The 21,998-nt window shown below is 37.0% G+C and overlaps 1 protein-coding gene across 1 annotated transcript; it reads left to right on the top strand.

Moving 5' to 3' along the window:
- Positions 1 to 1,682: 1,682 nt before the first annotated feature.
- On the top strand, positions 1,683 to 21,747 carry YME1L1 (YME1 like 1 ATPase). Its single transcript, XM_084507389.1, has 19 exons — positions 1,683 to 1,842; positions 3,649 to 3,780; positions 6,260 to 6,422; positions 7,291 to 7,389; positions 8,178 to 8,287; positions 9,385 to 9,535; positions 9,628 to 9,735; positions 10,512 to 10,594; positions 11,612 to 11,702; positions 13,066 to 13,218; positions 14,366 to 14,498; positions 14,707 to 14,769; positions 15,277 to 15,389; positions 15,765 to 15,920; positions 16,577 to 16,728; positions 17,748 to 17,874; positions 17,971 to 18,044; positions 18,685 to 18,771; positions 19,956 to 21,747. The coding sequence occupies exons 1-19, from the start codon at positions 1,813 to 1,815 to the stop codon at positions 20,097 to 20,099; spliced, it is 2,169 nt and encodes a 722-aa protein (XP_084363515.1). The 5' UTR covers positions 1,683 to 1,812; the 3' UTR covers positions 20,100 to 21,747.
- Positions 21,748 to 21,998: the final 251 nt, after the last annotated feature.

Genomic DNA, 21,998 nt, shown 5'->3' with positions numbered 1-21,998 from the left:
TTTGTCATTTAAATTGTCAGCATTAGTTTAGCTGTCATCTCTTGTCAGCAGCAATTTTATCAGAAAAGCAGAGCTGACAGCAAGGAGGGATTGCCCCTTTTGATGGCATCACATTCTGGTGGTCACGCCCCTTGTGGGATCATACAGTTCATCAGCATGTTACTCCACTGAGCCAGCCTGGGAAAGGACCCTCCCTTCCCCTGAAGCAGTATCAGCTAGGTAGAAAACTAAATGGGGTGGATCCACATGAATGTTGATTGCCTTTTTTATATTGTTGGGTGAGGTTTCTACCAAATCATCTTGTTGACACGTGTCTGTTATTGTGTGAGTGCTAGTGGAAAGCAGCTGGGAGATGCACGAAAGCTAGGGGAGGCAGCACTGTGGCTTTGCTGATGCATATCTGTGTATGCAGGTGTGGAACAGTGCTCTTTGTGAGGAAAGGAGCAACAATGAAGAACAGCAGTGAGCTGAAAGGAAGAAAACGATAGTAACCAACCAAAAGTAATTGGTGTGAACATGGAAAGATAGCACAAGGTGGAGAAAAAAAGATCAATATCAAAGATGAACTTCTGTCATATATAGATATGCCCATAACATTTAGATTACATTCTAACTGAATGTGAGTAACAATATTTAGGTTATTGATACATATCTTAATTTGTAAAAATTTATTTCTATATGCTGTGTACTTCAAGTTCCTGAAAAATATTTTAATTACTTCAGAATGGCATCACAGGTAGTGGTTGTAAGGGCTGTCACCTTACTGACAGACAACCTTGCAAAACCCTTGGCCATTGATTGTGGGGCTGACATGTTTTTAACACCTTTTCCTTAAATACCAAAGTCAACTTCTGATCTTGAACCACGTAGACTCAACTGTAATAGGGAATGTGAACTTTGGATAGGTGTGCAATATAACGGTACCAGAGAGGGCCTAAACAGGCAGGGTTAGGTACCAGTGGCAGCCTGGAGCAAAGAACAGGTTAACTGCCTGAGTGTTTTTGATGTAGCAGCTCCAGCGGGCCGTGTGGCCAGCATTTAGTCTGGAGAAGACTCAGGGGAGACCTTATTGCTCTCTATGACTATCTGAAAGGAAGCTGTGGGGAACTGGGGTCAGTCTCTTCTCACAGGTAACTAGTGATAGGAGTAGAGGGAATGGCCTCAAGGTGTGCCAGGGGAGGTGTAGGTTGGAAATCAGGAGACATTTATTCTCAGAATGAGCAACCAGGGGTTGGGACGGGTTGCCCAGGGAGGTGATGGAGTCACCATCCCTGGGGGTGTTCAAGGAAAAGGTTGGACATGGTGCTTAGGGACATGGTTTAGCGGGTGACATTGGTGGTAGAGGCATGGTTGGACCAGATGATCTCGGAAGTCTTTTCCAACCTTAATAATTCTATGATTTTCCTCCGTGTCTAGAGGCTACACTGCTGCTGCCGCCCTCACGAGCAGCCCTCCACGCACACCCCGCTCTGGGCACCACACGGCTGCAGCCTGGAGGCAGCGTTCAACCCAGCTCCGTAACCGTTTCTTTGCCCAGCCGTCCTGTTATTTGGGCTCCAGATGACGCCGGCAGCGCCCCCGGGAGATTAGGAAGGTTCGGGCCGGTTGCCGGGCGTCCCTTTTGTGAGGGAGGAGCGCTCCGGAAGCTTTTCCACCATCAGCCGCTTCCGAGGGCGCTCCGGGGCTGGGCGCTGCCGGCGGCGGCAGGGGGCGGCCATTTTGCCGCCGAGCCGGGCCCTCCTGCTGCCGGGGCCAGGAGGAGGACGGGGGGGGGGCTTGTGGTGGTCGCCGCCGCCGCCGCCCCTCGGGAGGATGTTTTCCTTCTCCACCGTGCAGCCTCAGGTGGGGATGAGGTGGGGGGAGAGTGGAGAGCAGCCGCAGGCCGCGCTGCCCCTTCGCGGTGCGGGGATGGCGGCGTTTGGGGGCTGTGGGGATCGGCTGGGGGAGCGCAGCGCGTTTTTGGGGGGCTGAAGGGGGGCGTGAGGGGGCTGCGGGGCGCTGGGCTGCCCTCAGAGCCGCGCCGGGTGTCGATCGTGGCTTGTGGGGGGGGGAGAAGGGCCCCACAGAGCCCTCGGTATTTCGGGGGGTGAAAAGCCCCACAGACCTCTCAGTACCGGGGGGAGAAGGGTCCCCCAAACCTCTTGGTATAGGGGAGAGGAGGGCACGGTGTCGCCTCGTGGGATCAGAAGTGAAGAGCTAACCTTAGAGGTGTCATCTCTTACTACTCGTTTTTGGGGTGGAACCGAGGGGGTGCAAGCTGAAGTAAGTTGTGCAGTTGGTTGTGGTGGGTTGCTGTGGAAGTTAAAAAGAAACTGTGTAGAAACGTGGTGAGGTGGTGAAGGAAAAGCCCTTTAATTATTTGTTATAGGAGAGGGTCTGGATGCAACTGGAAAGGCATCTTTCGTCAGTCAGGGGGTAGGATGGGACTGGCGGGTTGCATGGGCATTGGTCTGAGCCAGTGGTTTTATTCTTCTGCTTTGTGCTAGCGGGATTAGCGCGTTACAGTGTCCGCTGTGGGCTTTGATAGCTCCTTCCAGATGTGGGGACAGTGCTAATTGCCTTGCTGGTGCCCTGAAATTGAGAGGAGGCGTGATGCAATTCTCAGGAATGTGTCACTCCGCACTTTTGTAGTGGGAAATACGTGAGGAGGCCTGGTGAGTCACTAGGGTGCCAGCTTTGCCTCTCCGAGGCTTTATAGTTTTACTGCAAGCTTCCGGAGTTTAACTCTGCACAACTGATTCTCAGGGACTTTTCACGTCATGCAGCTATGTCTGTGTTCTTTTTCTTCTTTTGTATTCGTGTCTATGGTATTTTATGTGTTTTGTAATCATAGCAGGGGCTTAATCAGGAATGGCAAGGCGCTGTTCCAGCAGCAGGAGCTGCAGCCCAGCTCTTGTTACCTAGTGACACACGCTGACACGGGGGCGTTTTGGCAGTGTTGCAATTACTTGGACCCCGTGTTCACAGCAGACAGAGTCATCTGCTAGAGGAGCCCTGGTACTGACACACCTGGGCATCTGTATTTCTTCATGAGATGGTGTCGCTGGGATGACTGAGTGTTGCTGAACTGCAGAATTAACTGAGATGCACGTGTGTGCTTTGTGTATGCTAGGTTGGTACTTAGCTATGTTGCCAAAGTGAGATCCTAAGGGATAATCCTGACATTCCTGAAGGGAAAGTATAATTATAGTAGCAATTTTGTTTCCATACTATTCTAGCAAGAATACATAAAAAGTTGTCTTTTTTTTTAACTGAACATTGTCTTATATATGAATTGAGGACAGTCTCTGTCACCTAAATGTTGATGATCTGTGCCTGCTTCTGTATTTGAAAAAATCTAGTGATTATTTTACTTAAACTATTATTGTGTTTGAAAACCAGGAAACATGGCCTTTGTTTTCCTCATCCAAGTTTTGTGAGCTTCTAATTTGTCACACATATTTAAACTTTCTTTTTTTTTTTTCTTCCCTATAATTAGACATGTCAGTTAACGCTGTAATGTTGAAACTAAGAACATGTTGTTTATTATGCAATCCTCAGTTAAAAGGCAGAGTACAAGATATGTAATTCTAACTTGTGGTTTGGAATGAAAATATGTTTAAATTGTGTAAAGGAAACTTAAATCATTAATTTATTTTATTTGCACAGGCTACCGTTCCCCTGAGTCACCTTATCAATGCCTTTCATTCACCAAAAAGCTCCACTACTACTGCCAGCACAGCATCCTTACAGCCTGCCCAGAGGGACTCCTCGTCAGAGCATGATCCTCAGAACAGTGAGGTACTGAAAACCTTTGGAAAATATGTGGTTTGCTTATAACTGAATTCAATCTGTGTAATGCCAATTTAAGTGAATTTCATGTTTGATTCATTTTAAAAAACAGTGTAACGGGACTAAATGCAACAGAATCTTAACAGATAAAATATAACTTTATTGACAGAACTTAAGTCAGTGCTTTGGCGGTAAGGATAGTACAAAAATTCTGTATTTCATTAATAAGAAAAAAATGCAGCTAGTACCTATCTCAGTAATGACTTAGAAAGCTGGAGAGGATCTGTTTCCACTTAATGCTTTTTGCTGCCAAGTAACAAAATACCTTTTCTGTTAGTAAACCTGCTATTATCTTTTCAGCCTGAGTTCTAGGAAAGTGTTTCATCACTGCTTTGGAGAAAACTGTCTGAAACTTAAAACTTGTTGAGGGATTCTGGTAGATTAAATAGCATATTTGTGGGCTTTTCTTTTGACATCAGCTCTTGTTCGTAATGCTGAAAACACAGAATACAGAGGGTGCAAGGTAGAGTTAGATCTTGCTATTTTTTTCAAATAGTTTCTTGCAATGTTATGACTAAGATGATTGTGAGGAAAAACATGGAGTCTCTACAACTAACTATCAAAATCTGGAAATTGGCACAGATTCCATAATTGTACTTGTTATCCTTGTTTTGTGATTCTTCATAAATATAGGGGTATTTGCTTCTGGTGGCAAGAAGTGATTTCAGCAGGAGACTTGGATTTTTGCATGGAACTAAAAGCATATTTCATCTATTCAGTTTTGTGTTTGTCTGTCTACTCAGCAGGAGGATCTGCCCTTTAATTAAAGAGTTTTATTTTTTTTCTTTTAATTCTTCCACTTAAATTCGTCATGTACTGGTTTGTTTCTTTCTATCATGACAAAAGTATGAAAACAATAATTTAAAAAAATGCTACCAATGAAAGGAACTTTATTTTTAAAGGATGTTCTTAAAAACAAGTTCATTAGACTGTAATAAACCCAAGTTTAAGTAAAGGTTAAGTTCAACTTTAAAGTCACCAAATATTGACACAGTACGTGCAGTTGTAATACCGAATAAAGTTGAACTAGCGGAATGGCAAAAGTCATTATTTGAGGCCACAAGGTCTCTATAGTATGAAGTTACACCTGTATGCGGGGGTAGTAGCATCTTCTGAAGGGTCGTAGAAAACATTTTTCTGTAGAGTTTTCTGTGGGTTTATCTTTTTTTAAATCTTCTTACACCCATCTCCCCCAGTAGTATTGCAGTAATTTTCTAAACAATTATTAAGCTGATGTAGGAAGTCTTGATCTACTCCTTCACATTGTGTGTAAATGGTGTTTAAAAATGTACTTTTTTCTTGAGTAGAAGTGGTCTTTAAACAGAATACTGCGTTTATAGTTTAAGAATAATTTCTTACCCTTTGAATAGGGTGATACTGTAGATGCATCTAGATGTCTGTTTTAAAGTGGCTTCAGCTTTTCACACCTTATTCAAGTGTTTTTCATGTAAATCTCCATGTTAGTTTCATCTTAAAAAGTAGAACAACATAAAGCTTACATAAAAATGATTTAGGAAAAATGAAAATATCCATAATGTTCTAACTACCAAATTAAATTCCATGGCAGAAACATTTTGAATGGCTTGTCATGTAGTTATTTCTTGGTTAAGAAAACGTGAAGTCTAGTGCAGACGTTGCATCAAGAGGCTAATAGATATTTTAAATGGTCCAAGCCAATAGGAAAAATGTTTTCATAGGCATGTTTTTAAAATACCTATCTAAAAAATACGATGTTAAAATAACTTAAATCAAGATCACTGCTTTCGTAACTCAAGCAGATGTACGTTACCTCTTGCTTTTTTGAATTTTTTGTATTTTTTTTTGTAAGGAATTCCAGATCCTAGTTCCTACGCTCTCCTAAGTACAGATTTTTGCCTTTCATTGTGTCTTCCCACCTCATGGCTTTTAAAGGTCGAACTCTGGGTATAGTTTCTAAGCATCTGGTCTTCAGGTTTCTGCTAAATTTGCTCTAGCAAGTTTTTGCAGGGAAAGAAAAAGAGGTGGTGTGTGGGATTTTGTCTTTTGCCCACTTGAATGAAATAATAAGTGGATATTACTTGTACATCTCCCCCCTCACACTCTCTAGTCTTTGTCATAAATATGAGAATGAATTGGAAAAGCATTTTTTTCCTGTGCCTGCTACAGCCATGGGAGCTATTAAAAGAGTGAATTGGGAAGAAAATTTACTTGCTATAAATGTATGCTGTTAATGAAAATATCAATGTATGCATATGAAAAAGTTACTTAATATTGACAATAGCAAATGTTCTTTAATTGTTTCCTTTCATTGTTCTCTTCACTTATGAAATCGTTGTTTGTCTGAACTTCTTGGCTTGATGCAGCATTTACATTTTACAATTGACTTTGTTATTCTCATTTTTCCCCATCTAAATTAAGTAAATTGTGATCACTTATCTCTGTTTTGCAGTCTGTATTTAATTTAAGAGATCTGGGATTGTCTGATTTGAAACCTAACCAGTTCAGAGAACTCGTGAACCGGCTGCTTCCTGGCTACTACACGGAAAACAAAGTCTCTTCGCCGTGGCATACATCATACGTCTCTGCTGAGTCCTTCTTTGAAAATAAGCATGGTATGTGTTGGAGTCTAGTGCCAATGAGAGTCGATAAAATTAAATTATGAAGGTGAACACTGTGTTCTTCTGTAGTTTAATTTCTAGTGCTGTAGATAACTTGTAGTTCGAAAGTGTTTAATAAAACATCTAGTAAAGAGACTACTAATATCTTTATTGTGTACAGGCTGTCTCTAGAGTGGTGCTTCTTGAATCATGGGATTTTAAAAAATTATCTTTAGAGATTTGAACCCAAATTTTGGAATAATTTCTGAAATTTCAGACTTGAAGTAGGTGGTTGTTAAATTTGTCTAAACTCAGCTGTGGCACAAGTGCATATTCTATTAGTGATGAGTCTGAGCTATGAATTTTGTCACCCGTTTGCTTCACCAATAGAATAAATTAAATTTTGCTCATCTACTAGCGTAACACATTCATGAACATCTCCAGTTTATGTAAAGCTATTCCTTTTTTGTTTGAAGCAATGCTATGTGATCACTAAGGAAAAATGAATTTGTGATGGCAGACTGTTAACTAGCCATTAAGAGTATTTATTTGCTGGAAAAAAATGAAACATGTTTCTTTAAAGATGTTTTGTTAGGATTAGTCTTAAATACAGGCAGTGAGGGCATCATAAATATGCCCAGAAATGTGTTAGAAAAAGTATGTAGATGATGATTGAGATACTGCCTATGCGATACTGCAGCTGGGAGGAAGAGCAGAGGACTGATGTCCGAGGACTGGTAATGGGTTAATTTGTTTAATTACAGGTTCTTGAAGGATTGTGCTAAAATAAAATTAATATTTAAGAAACTAAAAACAACTTGTGTGAGAAGTAATGTTTAGTTGCCATAGGTTGTGTTTACATTTTGATATTATATTTCTACAGGTTTTGGGGATGTCTTTAGTGTTTTGCGCTCATCATGTTTGTACAGACGGCATCCTAATCCCCTCCAAAATTTCTGTTCAGACCTTAGGTGTTGGCCAGGTATGAAACAGTAAACTGTACTTTGTTTTCTTTATAACATATTTTTATTCTTGGAAGGGTTTTTTTTGCCCCTTTTGTTTTAAAGAGGACTAACCCAGAAAATATTAGTAAGTTTCCAGAAAGAGCCTTTGAATTGGTATTAGCACTGTAAATTGTGAAGACTTTTTTTGTATTTGAGCAATATGTTTCCAGGTCTAAGCCCTTCTAGTTCTCTTCAGGGCACCTTTTTAGCTGAGCTTTTAGACAAAGCTTATTTTAGAGCATGAATCTTCATTCCCATCCTTCTGGATTAGCTTTCAAACATTTCGTGTTTGTCAGCATGCCTGGATTTAATTAATGTGTATGTCTGTTCCTGGAGACAGCGATAACGGTTCACCAATTATCTGTAGTTCACAAAGTGAGCTCCTGATTATTTTCACAAAAAAAAAGTTATGGAAAAAAAGCATTCTAAAACATTAAGTAATGTACTTGACAGTTCAGAGTATAAGTGTTCAGGGTTGCTTAAGACAGAACTAAAATGTGCTGGTTTATACAGTGTATTTTTTTAGATCCAAAAGTGTCTTCATACAATTTTGTGTGTGGTGATTTTTTTGTTGGTCAGGCATCTTAAGTAGATTGCTGTCTGCAATTCTCTTTGCTTTCTACCTTGAATATTTTGGGGAGATTATATTCGGTTTGATCAGGATAAAGTCTTTCTCATATTATAGTTCTTGAAATTTCGTATTTTTTGGTTATTACTATTATTGTAGTGGTAGTAATGGATAGTTTTAAACTTTTCGTTTTTGAAGTTTACATACAATCACGGAGCTTTAAGACTTTGCGATCAAGAGCAAGACGTTTGCAGTCAACATCTGAGCAATTCACCGAAACAAAGAACTCACTTCCTTCACTTCTGAAGGTAAATACAACTAGCATTATCTGGTTGTATAGGGCTTTATAGACCATCTCTTTCTCTTGAATGAATCTCCACAATTTACCAAACGTGTTCTGTTTTACTATTGTAAAAAAGTTTCTTAACTCTAAAGCTTGAAGTAAATGACAACATACCATTTTCTTACTAATACACAATTTACTTCATGTGTCATGACTGTAAAGATAGTTTCAATTTTTAGAGTAGTAATTTAAAAGTGAAAACACTGATTTAGAAATGAAATTATCAGTATTCTGTTATTGTGGCTGTGTTTAAAATATCTTGGAGTCAAATGAAGCATTAATTGAAACAAAAATACAATTAGTTTAACTTTAAAAAAAAAAGTAATACAGCATGTAATTGGTGCTTTAAGGATAGACTTATTTGTGGCAGCTGTCTTTTTAAGGTGCAGAAATTTTAATGTGGATGTTTTGATGGGTTAAAAACTCACTTGTATACACTTAATTTAGCAATTGACTCTCCAGACTTGGGGTAGCCAGGCACTTACCATAAACCAAAAGTACTGAGGCACTTTTTACTTCTAATTGGTTGTACAGAAGTCAGGCTAATTAAAGAGTGTTCTTATTTTATGTTTAAAATTTCTTTGAACTCTCCCGTTCTTTTAGGCATACATGATTTAACCTATGGTCTAGGTATACAATGAAGATACGCAAGAGCTAGTTCCATGCAGTGTTGCTCTTAAATTTGATAGGGTGACCAAGCTCTATCAAAACTATACTTTGAAGATACTTCATGTTTGGAAATAACCTAAGTTGATTTCATGAAGGAAAAAGGTTAAGCTAATAACTCCCACTGAATTCTGCATACAAAGCTAGTTGTGTGCAAGGCTGTCTTAGGTTATGTCTGTTGTTTGGGGCTCTGAACATTATCTGCTCAGAGCAAAAATCAGGATGACCCTGCTGGCACCACAGTGATTTAATGCTCAAACTACTACCCTCTGTTGTCTAATCCCACACCACCTGAATTAGATGTTTTTTCTTCCTCTCAACAATGCTGTTGAGGTAATAAGTTAAATACATATCAAAACTGAGTTTACCCTAACATTGTTATGGAAATCATTTTAGGGTTTTATCCTGAGAAAGCGAAGAATTGATGTTGAGAACTTGGATACGCTAATGAAAACAAAAAACATCCCAGAGGCACACCAGGATGCTTTTAAAACTGGTTTTGCAGAAGGCTTTTTGAAAGCACAGGTATTCCTGCAAAAAACACTCGGTAAGTTATTTTAGTTCATGTATTTTGTTTTTGCATTCAGAAAGTGGTTAATCCCAGCCTATCTTAAAATTTTTCTTTGTTTTCTTTTGCAGATTCTTTGAGAAGATCACGTTTGCTTTCTTTCTTTCTCTTTGTTCTTTGTTTTTATCTTGCTATATATTCCTCATTTTTACCTGGGAAAGGCTCCTTTTCTGATGCTGGTAAGTTAACTTTCTTTTGAAACTCTTTTATTTGCATTGTACTTCCAGTGGGTTTAGTTCAAATTAAATGTGTTTTGACATGATTGATTTAGGATAATATTTCAGTGTACTAATGAAAAAGTTGTTTCCTGCTTTTGGCTACAGTCTTTTAAACAGTAATGTTACAAAATGTTTATGAATACAAAGTTAGCTTTTAGTATCTTTTTTATTCTTTTAATGAAACAATTGCATGGAACCAGCAGAGGAGTCTGGTTGTTCATAGATTGTATTTGTCTTTGAATTTAGATGATGTGTTACCTAGGTCAGCATAGGCAAAATGGTTTGATTCTTATTTGTAGTCACAGCCTAGTTGGTATTTGCATGGCCAATTGCCATCATGAAAAATCTGGTGGAAATACAAGAATGATCAAAGGCTGAATTAATGCAAATGGAGAACTTCAGTTTTGTGTTGAGCTGTGATCTGGTCTCATGAAGATTTCGGTATGTGCAGAAACATTGAGGGCAAACTGTTTTTGTGTACCTGTTTCTGGATGCAGAGCTTTCTGCGCTACAAGTGACCTAAAAGCACTTACACTGAATTAACTGAAAATTCTTCAAAGGGTTTTTTAAAAATATATTTTATTCTTGCTTACATTTGTAAATGGAAACATTGCTTTTTAAAAGGCCAGATATAAAGGTGGAGGCTTAACATATGCATTGATGTACAAAGTACAGTCTTGGAACAAAATGACTTCATGTGTAAATTTTGCTCTTCCTCTTCTGCTGTTTGCTATTAGTACGCTTTCGAACATCAAGTATCTTTGATGCAGCAGTTGATCCAATCCAGCTGAAAAATGTTACCTTTGAGCATGTGAAAGGGGTAAGTTCAAAAGTTAATCGTGTGAAAATTCTTTTTTAATCATCTTTGTGAGCGTGAAGAATGCCTTACCCTGTTAAAGGAACTTCTTTTTACGAACTGTTTTAAAAGACAGATCTCTCATATTTGGATATGCCTGAAATCTTAAAATTGAAATGAACAAAGATATGAATGATAGAATAACATTTTCCATTTTTGTGAAGTAGAGAAGCAGTGCAATCTTGAGTAACTGACTTGATTTGCTTTTCTCCCTGCCCCCAAGCTTTCTCAAGGTGTTTGAATTGAAGTAGAACTTTATACCAACTTTTCTCCAAGGCATAACCTATAGTTTTCTCTGACTTCGTGTGTTTGTTTTGTATTTGAAAGAAAACCAGTTCAGTTTTAAGACCTGGTAATTGCTTTTTCACATACTTAACCCTGAGTGCTTGAGAAAGAAGCCTTAGGTATATTTTGTCTACTCAACACCAGGGAGGTTTTTAGTACTCTAATGTTATTTTATATCCTTGAGGCATTTAATACTTTGTAAAAGGTGCACTCTCAACTTGTTAAATTTTGAAGGCTAGAATAGCAGATAGTTGAGTTTTGAAAGTCAAGCCATAAGTATGTAGGTTCATCTTTATTTCTGTTCAACTCTTCTTTGGCTGTTGGTAGCAAAATGAGGACCTTCCCCTTAGATGAATGCATAGCTTTGTCTTTTTAACTAATTAGTCTAATATACTGACACAGGACTTTTGATTCCATATTTAGCTTGTTGGTCAGATCTGGTCTTGAACTGTTCAGTTATTCCTTGTTTTATTAACTTTATTCTTTACTCAGTCATATAAAGGATTGTAGGAAATAGGTTAACTTATAGACACTTTGTATCAACACAAATTATGATACAGTTTTATCTCCTCTTTCTGCTATGTATTTTTGTTCAAATAAACTTGTCTGAGTCTTTAATACAAAGGTTATCTACAAAAAAGGTGGAGTATTTTATCAATGTTTATTGATATTTCTTGGCATGTTTTCACTATGTAGGTTGAAGAAGCTAAACAAGAATTGCAGGAAGTTGTAGAATTCCTGAAAAACCCACATAAATTTACCGTACTAGGAGGTAAACTTCCAAAAGGTAAGAACCATTGCTCAGCAGATGTGAAAATCCATATGTAGCCATGGCTATATTTGTTCTCTGTTGAATGACTAATTTACAGCGTTCTCTCTGAGCATTTTTTTCCTTTGGGGAATCAAAAAAGCATATGACCAAACTAATAATAAATATCACTGTTTCATTTACTTTATATTTGGGGAAAAATAAATAGTAAAGTAATGTTTAAATGAATCATTAAACATTTATTTGTTTAAACATTAAACAGTTATTTGATTTATTAAATAGTAAGAAAATAATGTTAGTGGTAGTAGACTTCCTTGTTTAAACTATTTGAGGAAGAAATGCCTCCTTAAAGAGTATTGTGAAAGTTTCTTTGAGAACACTCTTAAATGAAGTGTTTTCTTTGCTTAAGGCAGTTGCGTTGCATGCTTTCTGTCTTACTGTCAGTTTCCCTACGTGTAAAAATTGGTCACCACTCTTACAGAAGATTTGAGGTATTTGACATGTCACTGAACACACATAGTATTTCAAAAATATTTACTGATAAATTTATGTATAACAGGTATTGATGTACTTTGGAACAGAACTTGATGTAGCCCTAGATTTTCTAGGTCTCTTCTTTTTCCTTTAGTGTCCATAGGAGGATATATTTTTTTAAAAGTTAATAGGTTCCTGTGACCGAAAGTTTAAATTCTGTTCTACATTATCTCATTTGATAAGTATGTGTAACATTAATTTAATCTAAATGATTGCCCAAGATAAAGCAAAAAAAGGTCTCAAAAATCTTCAAATTAATTAATCTTGAAAAAAGAATCTGACAAATTCCATCCCCCTCTCCCCACCCCAGTTTCTTGCTGATAACCTTTTAATGTTTAAGCAAAACGTAGGTGATTATCCATAATTGATTTTTCTCATGTGCTTGAAAATCTGACAAATATTGTGACATACATTCCCAGGTCAGGTGGCAGACAGGAATGACTTTTTCCTTTCCTCTCTCTGTTAATAGACTAAATCCTTTCTTATGTTTCTGTTAGACTTGTGTTATCTTGATAAACATCCAATATGAAGAATAGACTATTAGGGATTCAGCTGCTAAACTCGGCGGTAACTTTGTGGAATAATTCTGATTTGTGCTGTTATTCAGTAGTCTTACAAGACTTTTTTTGTCGTTGTTTAAATGTGGTTCAGAATATATCTAGATCTTTTAAAGGAAACTACTTCAAACTGCAAGTAATGAGCAGGATCTGCAACAGGATGTTAAGTTTTTGAAGCAAATGTAAATTTCTTTTAATGCATGGAAGACCCATATCTGTGTAGTAAGACTGTGTGGTTTTGGTGTTTTTAATATGTTGGTGACTTTTTTCTCTTATTTATTTTCTTTTAGGTATTTTGTTAGTTGGACCACCTGGAACTGGCAAAACTCTTCTTGCCCGAGCTGTAGCTGGTGAAGCTGATGTTCCATTTTATTATGCATCTGGGTCAGAGTTTGATGAGATGTTTGTTGGTGTAGGAGCTAGTCGCATCCGGAGCCTATTCAGTACGTGAAGTATTTGTGGTTTTGAAATCTTTTAACATGCAAGATTAAGTAGTCAGTGTGTACGTGACTTAGATTTCCATGAGCAGCAACTAACTGTAGAAACCTGCTGGTGGGCAGAATGCAATTGTAGCAAAAACTGTAACTCTTACAATACTCTGAGAAGTTATTTAATCACAGCTGTAATGTTCTATAAACCAAATGGATTTTTTAAATTTGTCATTTAGCTATTGGAAAATGTAAATCACTGTAAATTTAAAGTAAATATTTAAAATTTAAGATAAAAATAGTGTTAACTATTTCAGCTATTTCCCTCAGTTTTGTATTCTCTCTTTTTTTTTTTTCCTGATTTAGAGCTTTAATATAGCATCACAGTGTAGCACTCACCTCAGGTTTCCTTTTGCACTCCCATCAACAGGCCCTGAATAATGGACTTTATAATAAAATTTAGGTGTCTCTCCTGTGCAAAATATCAATCTAAACACGTTTTCTGTTTTAAATAGTCAAATAAGTAATAATACAAAGGGTGTTGGGGGAAAGTCCAACTTCTCTTACATTTAGGACAGAGTGTCAGGCACTGATAACGTAGAAGTTGGTTTGCATTTGTAGAAGAAATGTGGCTTTTTTCACCTGGAAGGGGATCAAAATGTAGTGGATGTCTTGCACCTTAAAGTGTGCTTGTGTTTCTGTTGATAATACTGGTATGCTAGAGGGTGGTGTTTTTCACTGTCAGATAAAAAGCATGCTATATTAAAATAAGTTAGTTAAAAATAAGACCCATAGCGTTTCATGTTATTTTTATTTAATAGGTTAATGTTTTGTACCTGAGCCTATGAAATAAACTGTTGTATGTGTTGGTAGAAGATAAATGACTTTCTTAATCTACTCCACTAGTATTTATTTTTTTTTTACCATTGGAATATACAAGCTGATACAGAGAGGAAGAACTCACTACTTTGCATTGCTTCATTTCAAAAATATATTTCATTCTGGAAGGCTAAAATTGGGATGGTTCTGGTGATGCTATAACACTTCATAATGCAAGAATAATAGACAAACAAGAATCTAAAACAAGAATCCTAAATTACATCATACACGTTCTCCTACTTTGTGTGGTTGAAGTGTCTTTCAGCTATTTTTCTTTTGTCAGGGGAAGCAAAAGCAAATGCACCATGTGTTATATTTATTGATGAGTTGGACTCTGTTGGTGGGAAGAGAATTGAGTCTCCGATGCATCCATATTCAAGACAGACCATTAATCAACTTCTTGCTGAAATGGATGGGTAAATATCTGGATTCTGAGGCATAGAAGGTGCTGACTGGTATTTTGAATGTTTGCATGATTTTTTCATCTTTGACACCATTGATTTTTTTCATAACTTTTATATCCTTGAAAATGTTTGTAAATTTAAAATGATCTGTGACCACTTTCTAGTACTCTGTAATTCATTCTGTATAAAAACACATTCTTGGCCTTTTTTTTTCATACAGCTTTAAACCTAATGAGGGTGTCGTCATTATTGGTGCAACAAACTTCCCTGAAGCATTAGATAAGTGAGTATAATGCATTGATCATTTTTATGGTATGTGTATTAAAAACAAAAACAGAAAAACACCACTCCACTACAATTTTCAAGTATTACAGTGTTACAGCTGGAGTTTTGTTTTCCCTTGGAAAAGTTTGTATATTGGCTCTTAAAAGGTTGTTGAAATAAATCTCAAGAAATAAGCAACCTGATTCTAAATATCTAAAACTTCTGCAAGTTTTTCTACTTAAATTGATTGGTTACATTCCTTGCTTACCAGGCATTTTAGTAGTTGCTGACAATAGTAGTTTACCTTATTTACAAATGCAAAACCACTTAAAATTGGTCGGTAATAAAACTTTCATCTGACTTTATAGATACAAACAAGGAAAATGCGTTCTATGCGTCTGTGCACCAGACATGTCTTTGTAGATGTCTTTAGAAAGATCAGATGGATTTGTCTTCCTCATATCTATTAGTAACAGTTTACCGTGACTTTTTTAAGCCAATATATTAAATCATCTTTTTCCTTTAGTGCTTTAATACGTCCTGGTCGCTTTGACATGCAAGTTACTGTTCCCAAGCCTGATGTAAGAGGTCGTACAGAAATTTTGAAGTGGTACCTAAACAAAATAAAGTATGATCAATGTAAGTAAATACACTATTGTAATATCTCTTCATATAACTGTTCATACTTGATCAACCCACTGACATATTTAGTCCTTTATTTCAGTAGCAGTAGTGTCTTTACTATGTACCTCAGAAAAAAAAAACAAAAGAATTGTCTAGTACATAGTGTTATGACAGTTTTCTGAGGCAGAGTTTCTTTCCAGCCCCTAATAGGGTTATAGTGTCTTAAGCATTAAACTTCATTTCTTCTAAAGCTGAAAGTTGTTGTTTAAACAGACAGTTTTTAAAAGAATATGATTCATGTTCAGAATTTGATCATTCCTTGTTCATGATATGTTTTTTTCAGGAACAATATGGTCCCTAATGACTTTCTTTCTTTCTTTTCCCCCACAGCCGTTGATCCAGAAATAATTGCACGAGGCACAGTAGGATTTTCTGGAGCAGAGCTTGAGAATCTTGTAAATCAAGCTGCGTTAAAGGCAGCTGTTGATGGAAAAGATATGGTAACCATGAAAGAATTAGAATTCTCCAAGGACAAAATTCTAATGGGTAGGATTTTTATATACAAAAGACATACATATGTTACAGTACATTTTGTTGTGTAATTAAAACTTTACAGAAGAAGGAAGGTTTTTGGTGGTGTTTTTATTAAAAAAAAAAAAAATCCTCTGTATAGTTAGTTCTGAATAGCATTTGAGAGCAGGGGCTAATTAGTATATTCAAGCTAGTATTAAATACATTCATTAAGGCTTGTTTGATACTCTGTCAGGAATGATGCATGTTGTACTTGAGCCTAGAGGCAAGACGCAGGTTTGATTTCCTCCTATTTCTCTGTTAGGAATAAGTGGAGGAGAGTAGATGACCAGAAATCCAGAGCTAGATGCAACGAAGTTGCCATGTGGTAACACAAAACTTGGAACATCTGCACCATACAGACCAAAATCTGGTCTGTTCGTGCTTGAGAAAGGAAATGGGATTCCCTTAGATACTCGGATTCATTTTGATGTACTCCTTTAAAAGGAGCATGACTGCAGAATCATGTCTATTTTAGGCATCAACTAACACTCATTAAGTGCAAAATGTTTACAAGTAGGATTTAAATTTTGCTTGCATGCTGTTCCACAGCTACTTTGTACTCTTGAATATGTATAATCTGCGTATCATGGTGGTCAGCTGTACGAATGAGATTGTTTCCTTCCTTTAAGGGCCTGAACGTAGAAGTGTAGAAATTGATGAGAAAAATAAAACCATCACTGCTTACCACGAGTCTGGCCATGCTATCATTGCGTATTACACTAAGGATGCAATGCCAATCAACAAGGCTACGATCATGACACGAGGAACAACACTCGGACATGTGTGTATTTCTAGAATTTGTTGTTGATGTACTGTTAAATGTTGTTGAGAAATTTGCTAACAATGCTCTTGTTGTACTTAAGTTGTAATGCATGTTGGGATATAGTGAAATTTTCAGTTTAGGCTTGGAAAGCTGGCTTTTCTGTGTAATACAAATCTCTCTTCATTTTGCAATATGATCACATTTGCTTATATAATAATTCAAATATATGAGGAAAGAAATATTTGATTCTGCTGCAGATAAAACAGCACTCAAGAGCAAGACTTTAAAGAATGTCTAAAGGACCCAAAAGTAGCAGCACTGCTCACCTGTATTTTTAATACAAACATACTTTATCAAGTTGTTCTTTGTCCTATGTGACTTTTTTTTTAAACCTAATTGTCACCTTCTTTCTAGCATAGATATTTTTCACTTTCTGTCCAAGTACTTGGTGTAGCTACTGTCAGGATAGAAGAACTGGTTTTCATTATGTCAGTTTCTTCTCAACTTTATGCAAGTTGATGTGTTCAGTTAAAGAAAAACACTGGTCTGAATCCTCCAGGCGAGAAGTTAATTTGTGCTCAACCCAAATGTAGGGAATAAGGAGAAATGGATAGAATAGATTGTTCTGTTTCTGGTGTTAAGTAGCTTAATTTTAAGGTTTAAGTAGCTTAATTTTATGTGATGGTGGTGGCTCAGAGGAAGCTATTTCACCTAGTAGACCAAGCACTTCCCAAGCAAACCTGATGAGTACATAGCCTTGTAGGCAGCCCAGGGCATTCATGTTGTTGCATTTGTATTCTCTATGGATTTGAACAAGAATTGCTTTAGGCTGCCCAGGGAAGTGGTTGAGTCACCATCCCTGGAGGTCTTTAAAAGACGTTTAGATGTGGAGCTCAGTGATATGGTTTAGTGGAGGACTTGTTAGTGTTAGGTCAGAGGTTGGACTTGGTGATCTTGGAGGTCTCTCCCAACCTAGACGATTCTGTGATTATTTCAGTGTTTCTTCTGTTTCATGACCATGGTTCTGTATCTTCCAGGTATCTCTGCTCCCGGAAAATGACAGATGGAGTGAAACTAGGTCTCAGTTGCTTGCACAGATGGATGTCTGCATGGGAGGAAGAGTAGCGGAAGAGCTCATATTTGGAAGTGATCACATCACAACAGGTCAGCTGATCAGTAGTTAGAATCTCTGATCAGAGCTTGTGGGCAGACATGTTTAACCTGGTGTCAGTAATTAACTTAAATTTGTTTGCTCTCTAGGTGCTTCCAGTGATTTTGACAACGCTACTAAAATTGCAAAACTGATGGTGACTAGATTTGGAATGAGTGAGAAGGTAACGCGTCATCACTTTGTAAATAGTGATATGGCACACGGAAGTGCAGTGTAACTGGCTGTCAGTGATAAAAGGCAAAGTAGTTCTGTTGAAAAAGAAGATAACTCAGGGCTTACGATTGGCCCTGCTATAGAGAACTCAGTGAGAAAAGCTGTTCATTTGACAGTTTACAAATCAACTTGCCAGATTTTCACCTCAAAATGACCTTGAAACTTTTTAAAGTCTACAGGAAAAAAAAAATAAACCCAAACTTTTTGGAATTGAGGATATTGTTAACCTCTAGGGCAGGGAGAAGGCAAATGCTGAGTTTTGTATACTTTTAAAGAAACCTCTTTAGTCGTTGTTATTGTCTGCTAAGTGCTAGCAGTCTGAAGTTCTTGCTTTCTCTTTGATTTTCTTCTTAAATAAGAACACACGTAAGGTTCTGTACTATGACCTATGGAAACAGAACTCTGCAGTGACTATGCAGTTTGTGAAGATGCTTCTTGTTTTGCTGCTTCTGTTGCAAACACTTCAGTAAACATTTCTTTAACTATTTTATTTGTCTGCATTTATAAGAAATGGGTGCTGAAGCTCTTACAGAGTATTTTGTGTGTTATATTGCAATAGTGGCAAAAAGTTTGTTTGTTTGTTTGTTTAGCTTGGTGTTATGACCTATACTGACACCGGAAAAGTTAGCCCTGAAACTCAGTCCGCAATTGAACAGGAAGTAAGAACACTTCTGCGGGTAAGATTCTTCCCTTCAGTCTCACGCATTTCTTTTGAGATGACTTGAGCATCAGTTCACTTGATTATTGAATTTGTAACGTGTACCAGTGAGAGAACATAGTTGGTTGAAAGTAATTCCCAAGTACTTAATGTAGCTGCAACTTTGAATCTCTTCATATCAAAGCTTTTTGTAAATTGTCATGCAGGAGCAGTGGATAACAAGTTGATGGTGTTGGGTTCTTAGTATGTTCCTTAGCATTTCCTCTTGTGTAAACACAAGGATTTGTATTTTGCCTATTTAATTCACAGGAAAAAACTAGTGGTGTGGGTTGTTTTTTTTGTTTTTTTTTGTTTTTTTTTTTTTTGAACAGATGTTGATGTTGTCTTTTCCTCCCACATCTCATAACTTGCAGCTGAATCATTTTCTCTAGAAACAGAGAAATGGCCATATTAGTTCAGACCAGAGTGTCATCTGGTTGGGACTCCTGTTACACGCAGGCATCAGAATCAGATGCTTAGGGAAGTTTATATCATTTAATTATCTTGGAACTTCCAGATCTCTATTCTGGTATTTGGAATTAGTTTGGTACAGGTGGGAGAATTATTTATATCCGATAACATCTAAACCACTAAAAACTTTTTTGCTGAAGTTGTTTCTGAACTGACTTGGTCTGTCTCTGTAGAACTAAAAGTTAAAATTGAAGCTAATAAAGTTGCCAGTGTATTTCTACTTGAAGCAACTGATAACTGGTTGGGTATCTCTCAGCTTTGTAAAGTACATTATACTTTGAGAGTCTGATGACCTTTTGAAAACTTCAAGCTTTGAGGGAATATTTCTTGAATGCTGTAACACTGTCCATAATGTAACATTTAATATATTTGATAAGTGACTTTTCAGATCTTGTAAGTGTCTATGTCATATATAAAAATACTCAGGCTTGTCTCTGGATTTTATTTTCAGGTGTAACTTCTGCAAAATGCAAAGGTGGCATACAGCTATTTTTTCTTGAGCAATTATGGCAGCTAGGTTTTAAATCTTTGCGGGATAGGAGCTCTGGTAGCTGTGCTATGTAAGGCACAACTTTAAACACAAGCTGTATTCACCCAGAAACAACTTTTTAAATAGAATATTGCTGTTACTTTTGTTCTAAAGTTTAATAACCTTCTTTTACCTTCCTTTTTTTTTTTTTTTTTAAATTTCAGGACTCATATGAGCGAGCGAAGAACATCTTGAAGACTCATGCAAAAGAACACAAGAATTTAGCAGAAGCTTTACTGAAATATGAGACTTTGGATGCCAAAGAGATCCAAATTGTTCTGGAGGGAAAAAAACTAGAAGTAAGATGATGACTTGTGTGATCCAGTAACTGATAATCTGAAGAATGTACATCTAGCAATGCAGTAGTCTTACGCAGCATAGCTTTTTTTTCCCTTCCTGATGTGTGTATGGCATTAGTGACACGGTAAGATTCTTCTGTCTCTTGTGAGCTTCTGTTACTTATCTATTGTGTCTCATCAGAATAAGACACAAAAATAAAACAGGTTCCTCATCTTCTGCTCTATCTACTCTTCCCACAAGAAGTTATTCAGAAAGATAAATCTCAGGGTTGAATTCAGTGGTTTGGTTTCGTCAATCGTGTTGAAGCTGAGAAGTAAAACGTGTAGATGTACTGGTGTGTTTTGGCATAGGTTCCTGGGTCACACCATAACAGGTGCATTTGAAGTGAAACCCCGTAATATAATAGGGAAGGTTTTATGGGTAGTGACAAATTGACAAGTAAATCAGTAGTATGAGTGTTAGACTACATAATCTGTTTTGAGGTTAGAGATCACTTTTAAAGAAAACTTACTTAAAAATGTAACAAAATATCCGTATAAGTGAAGCAGCTACAGAGTGCATCTCTATTAAAGGGAATTATGAGATCTCCATGTTAGACTAAAATATTAGTGATTGTCTTCTCAGTGCTCTTGGGGTTAGAATACACACTTATGGCTGGGAGAGGAATTTTGATGCAAAACCATTAACAGGCTAAACATGTCTAAACCTCTTTGGACCATGTTTTGGGCAGAACCATGGCAGGGATAAGAGAAATACCTGTAACCTCTGATGTGCTGCTGACAAGATTCTTTAAAAAAATTTTATTACTGCAGTAGATGGACGTGATTTGATAACAATGCTTTTATACTGCTGGAGATTCTACAGAATTAGTTTCTGCTAATACTATGTATGAGCGTTTGATAATCCAACAAAGAATTTCTTCAAAGAGGACAATATTGCTCACTAGAAAGTAGCTCAGAAAACATTTGAAGCATGTGTTTCAAATAACATTCCCAGTCCTGTTCAGTAGAACTAGGGAAATACAACTTCTTTTCTGACCCTTACAAGAAACGTCTGGAAATTCTAGGCTCATAATAAAAACCAGTTTCCAATCAAGTAGAAGTGATTGCTAGCAATTATATGCCAGTATTCTTCTGATCCCATGGAACTGGTTTTTAGGAGTAACACAACTTTATCATAATCTTTCTGTACAATTAGTTGTAGACTCCTGGGAATATGAACTTCTGTTGCAGAGAAGGCCTTTTATTATTACGTTAATGTTGAAGGTTGACGTAGTTGGAGATGAAAATAGTTGGGCCGGTGCCAATAAGTGTGAATGGAAATTGGTAACTACATTTAAAACTAGAGTTAACATATTTTAGAATTTTCTGGGTGTAATGCTTGATTATAGCCTAGTTTTCCAGTAAGATCACATGCGTTTTTTTTCTTTCAAAACTAGGATAACTTTCTATTTGCTTATTTTTCCATTGTCAGCTAGCATAGTGACATCCCCGTGCAGCGTGGGAGAACTTCCAAATGTTATAAAACAGTATACCAAATGCCTAGGCTGACTAGTTACAGTTGTACATGTATTTTAGAAATATGCCATTGGAAACAGAAATATACTGCATATTTGGCATCTGTTTTTGGAATAATAAAGGTTAAATTTAATTATGAGTATTGTTTTTTTCCTTTTATTTATCACTGTATATTGCTACAAAATGTAATACAGAGTTCCTTACTATGTAAACTAAGGTATTATAAAACATTTGAACCTGTAAATAAATTTAATAGTTATGGCAAAATTTCACTCTCTAATGATATTTCTAGGGAACATTCTCCCTAGAAATTCAAACCTCTTTTTCAATACGTGCTTCAGTAATGGGACTTGGATAGGAATTATTGGTCTGGGGTCTCATGGGAGTGGA

This window comes from Aythya ferina (genome assembly GCF_964211825.1).
Source record: "Aythya ferina genome assembly, chromosome: 2".
NCBI lineage: Eukaryota > Metazoa > Chordata > Aves > Anseriformes > Anatidae > Aythya > Aythya ferina.
This window is presented reverse-complemented; position numbering and strand designations above follow the sequence as displayed.

What these genes read in the sequence shown, in the direction of transcription:
- YME1L1 (XM_084507389.1), top strand. Translation starts at nt 1,813, where the DNA reads ATGTTTTCCTTCTCCACCGTGCAGCCTCAG. An exon ending in CACTTCCTTCACTTCTGAAG is followed by an intron (nt 8,288 to 9,384) that starts GTAAATACAACT and finishes AAATCATTTTAG; the next exon opens with GGTTTTATCCTGAGAAAGCG. An exon ending in AGGCTCCTTTTCTGATGCTG is followed by an intron (nt 9,736 to 10,511) that starts GTAAGTTAACTT and finishes GTTTGCTATTAG; the next exon opens with TACGCTTTCGAACATCAAGT.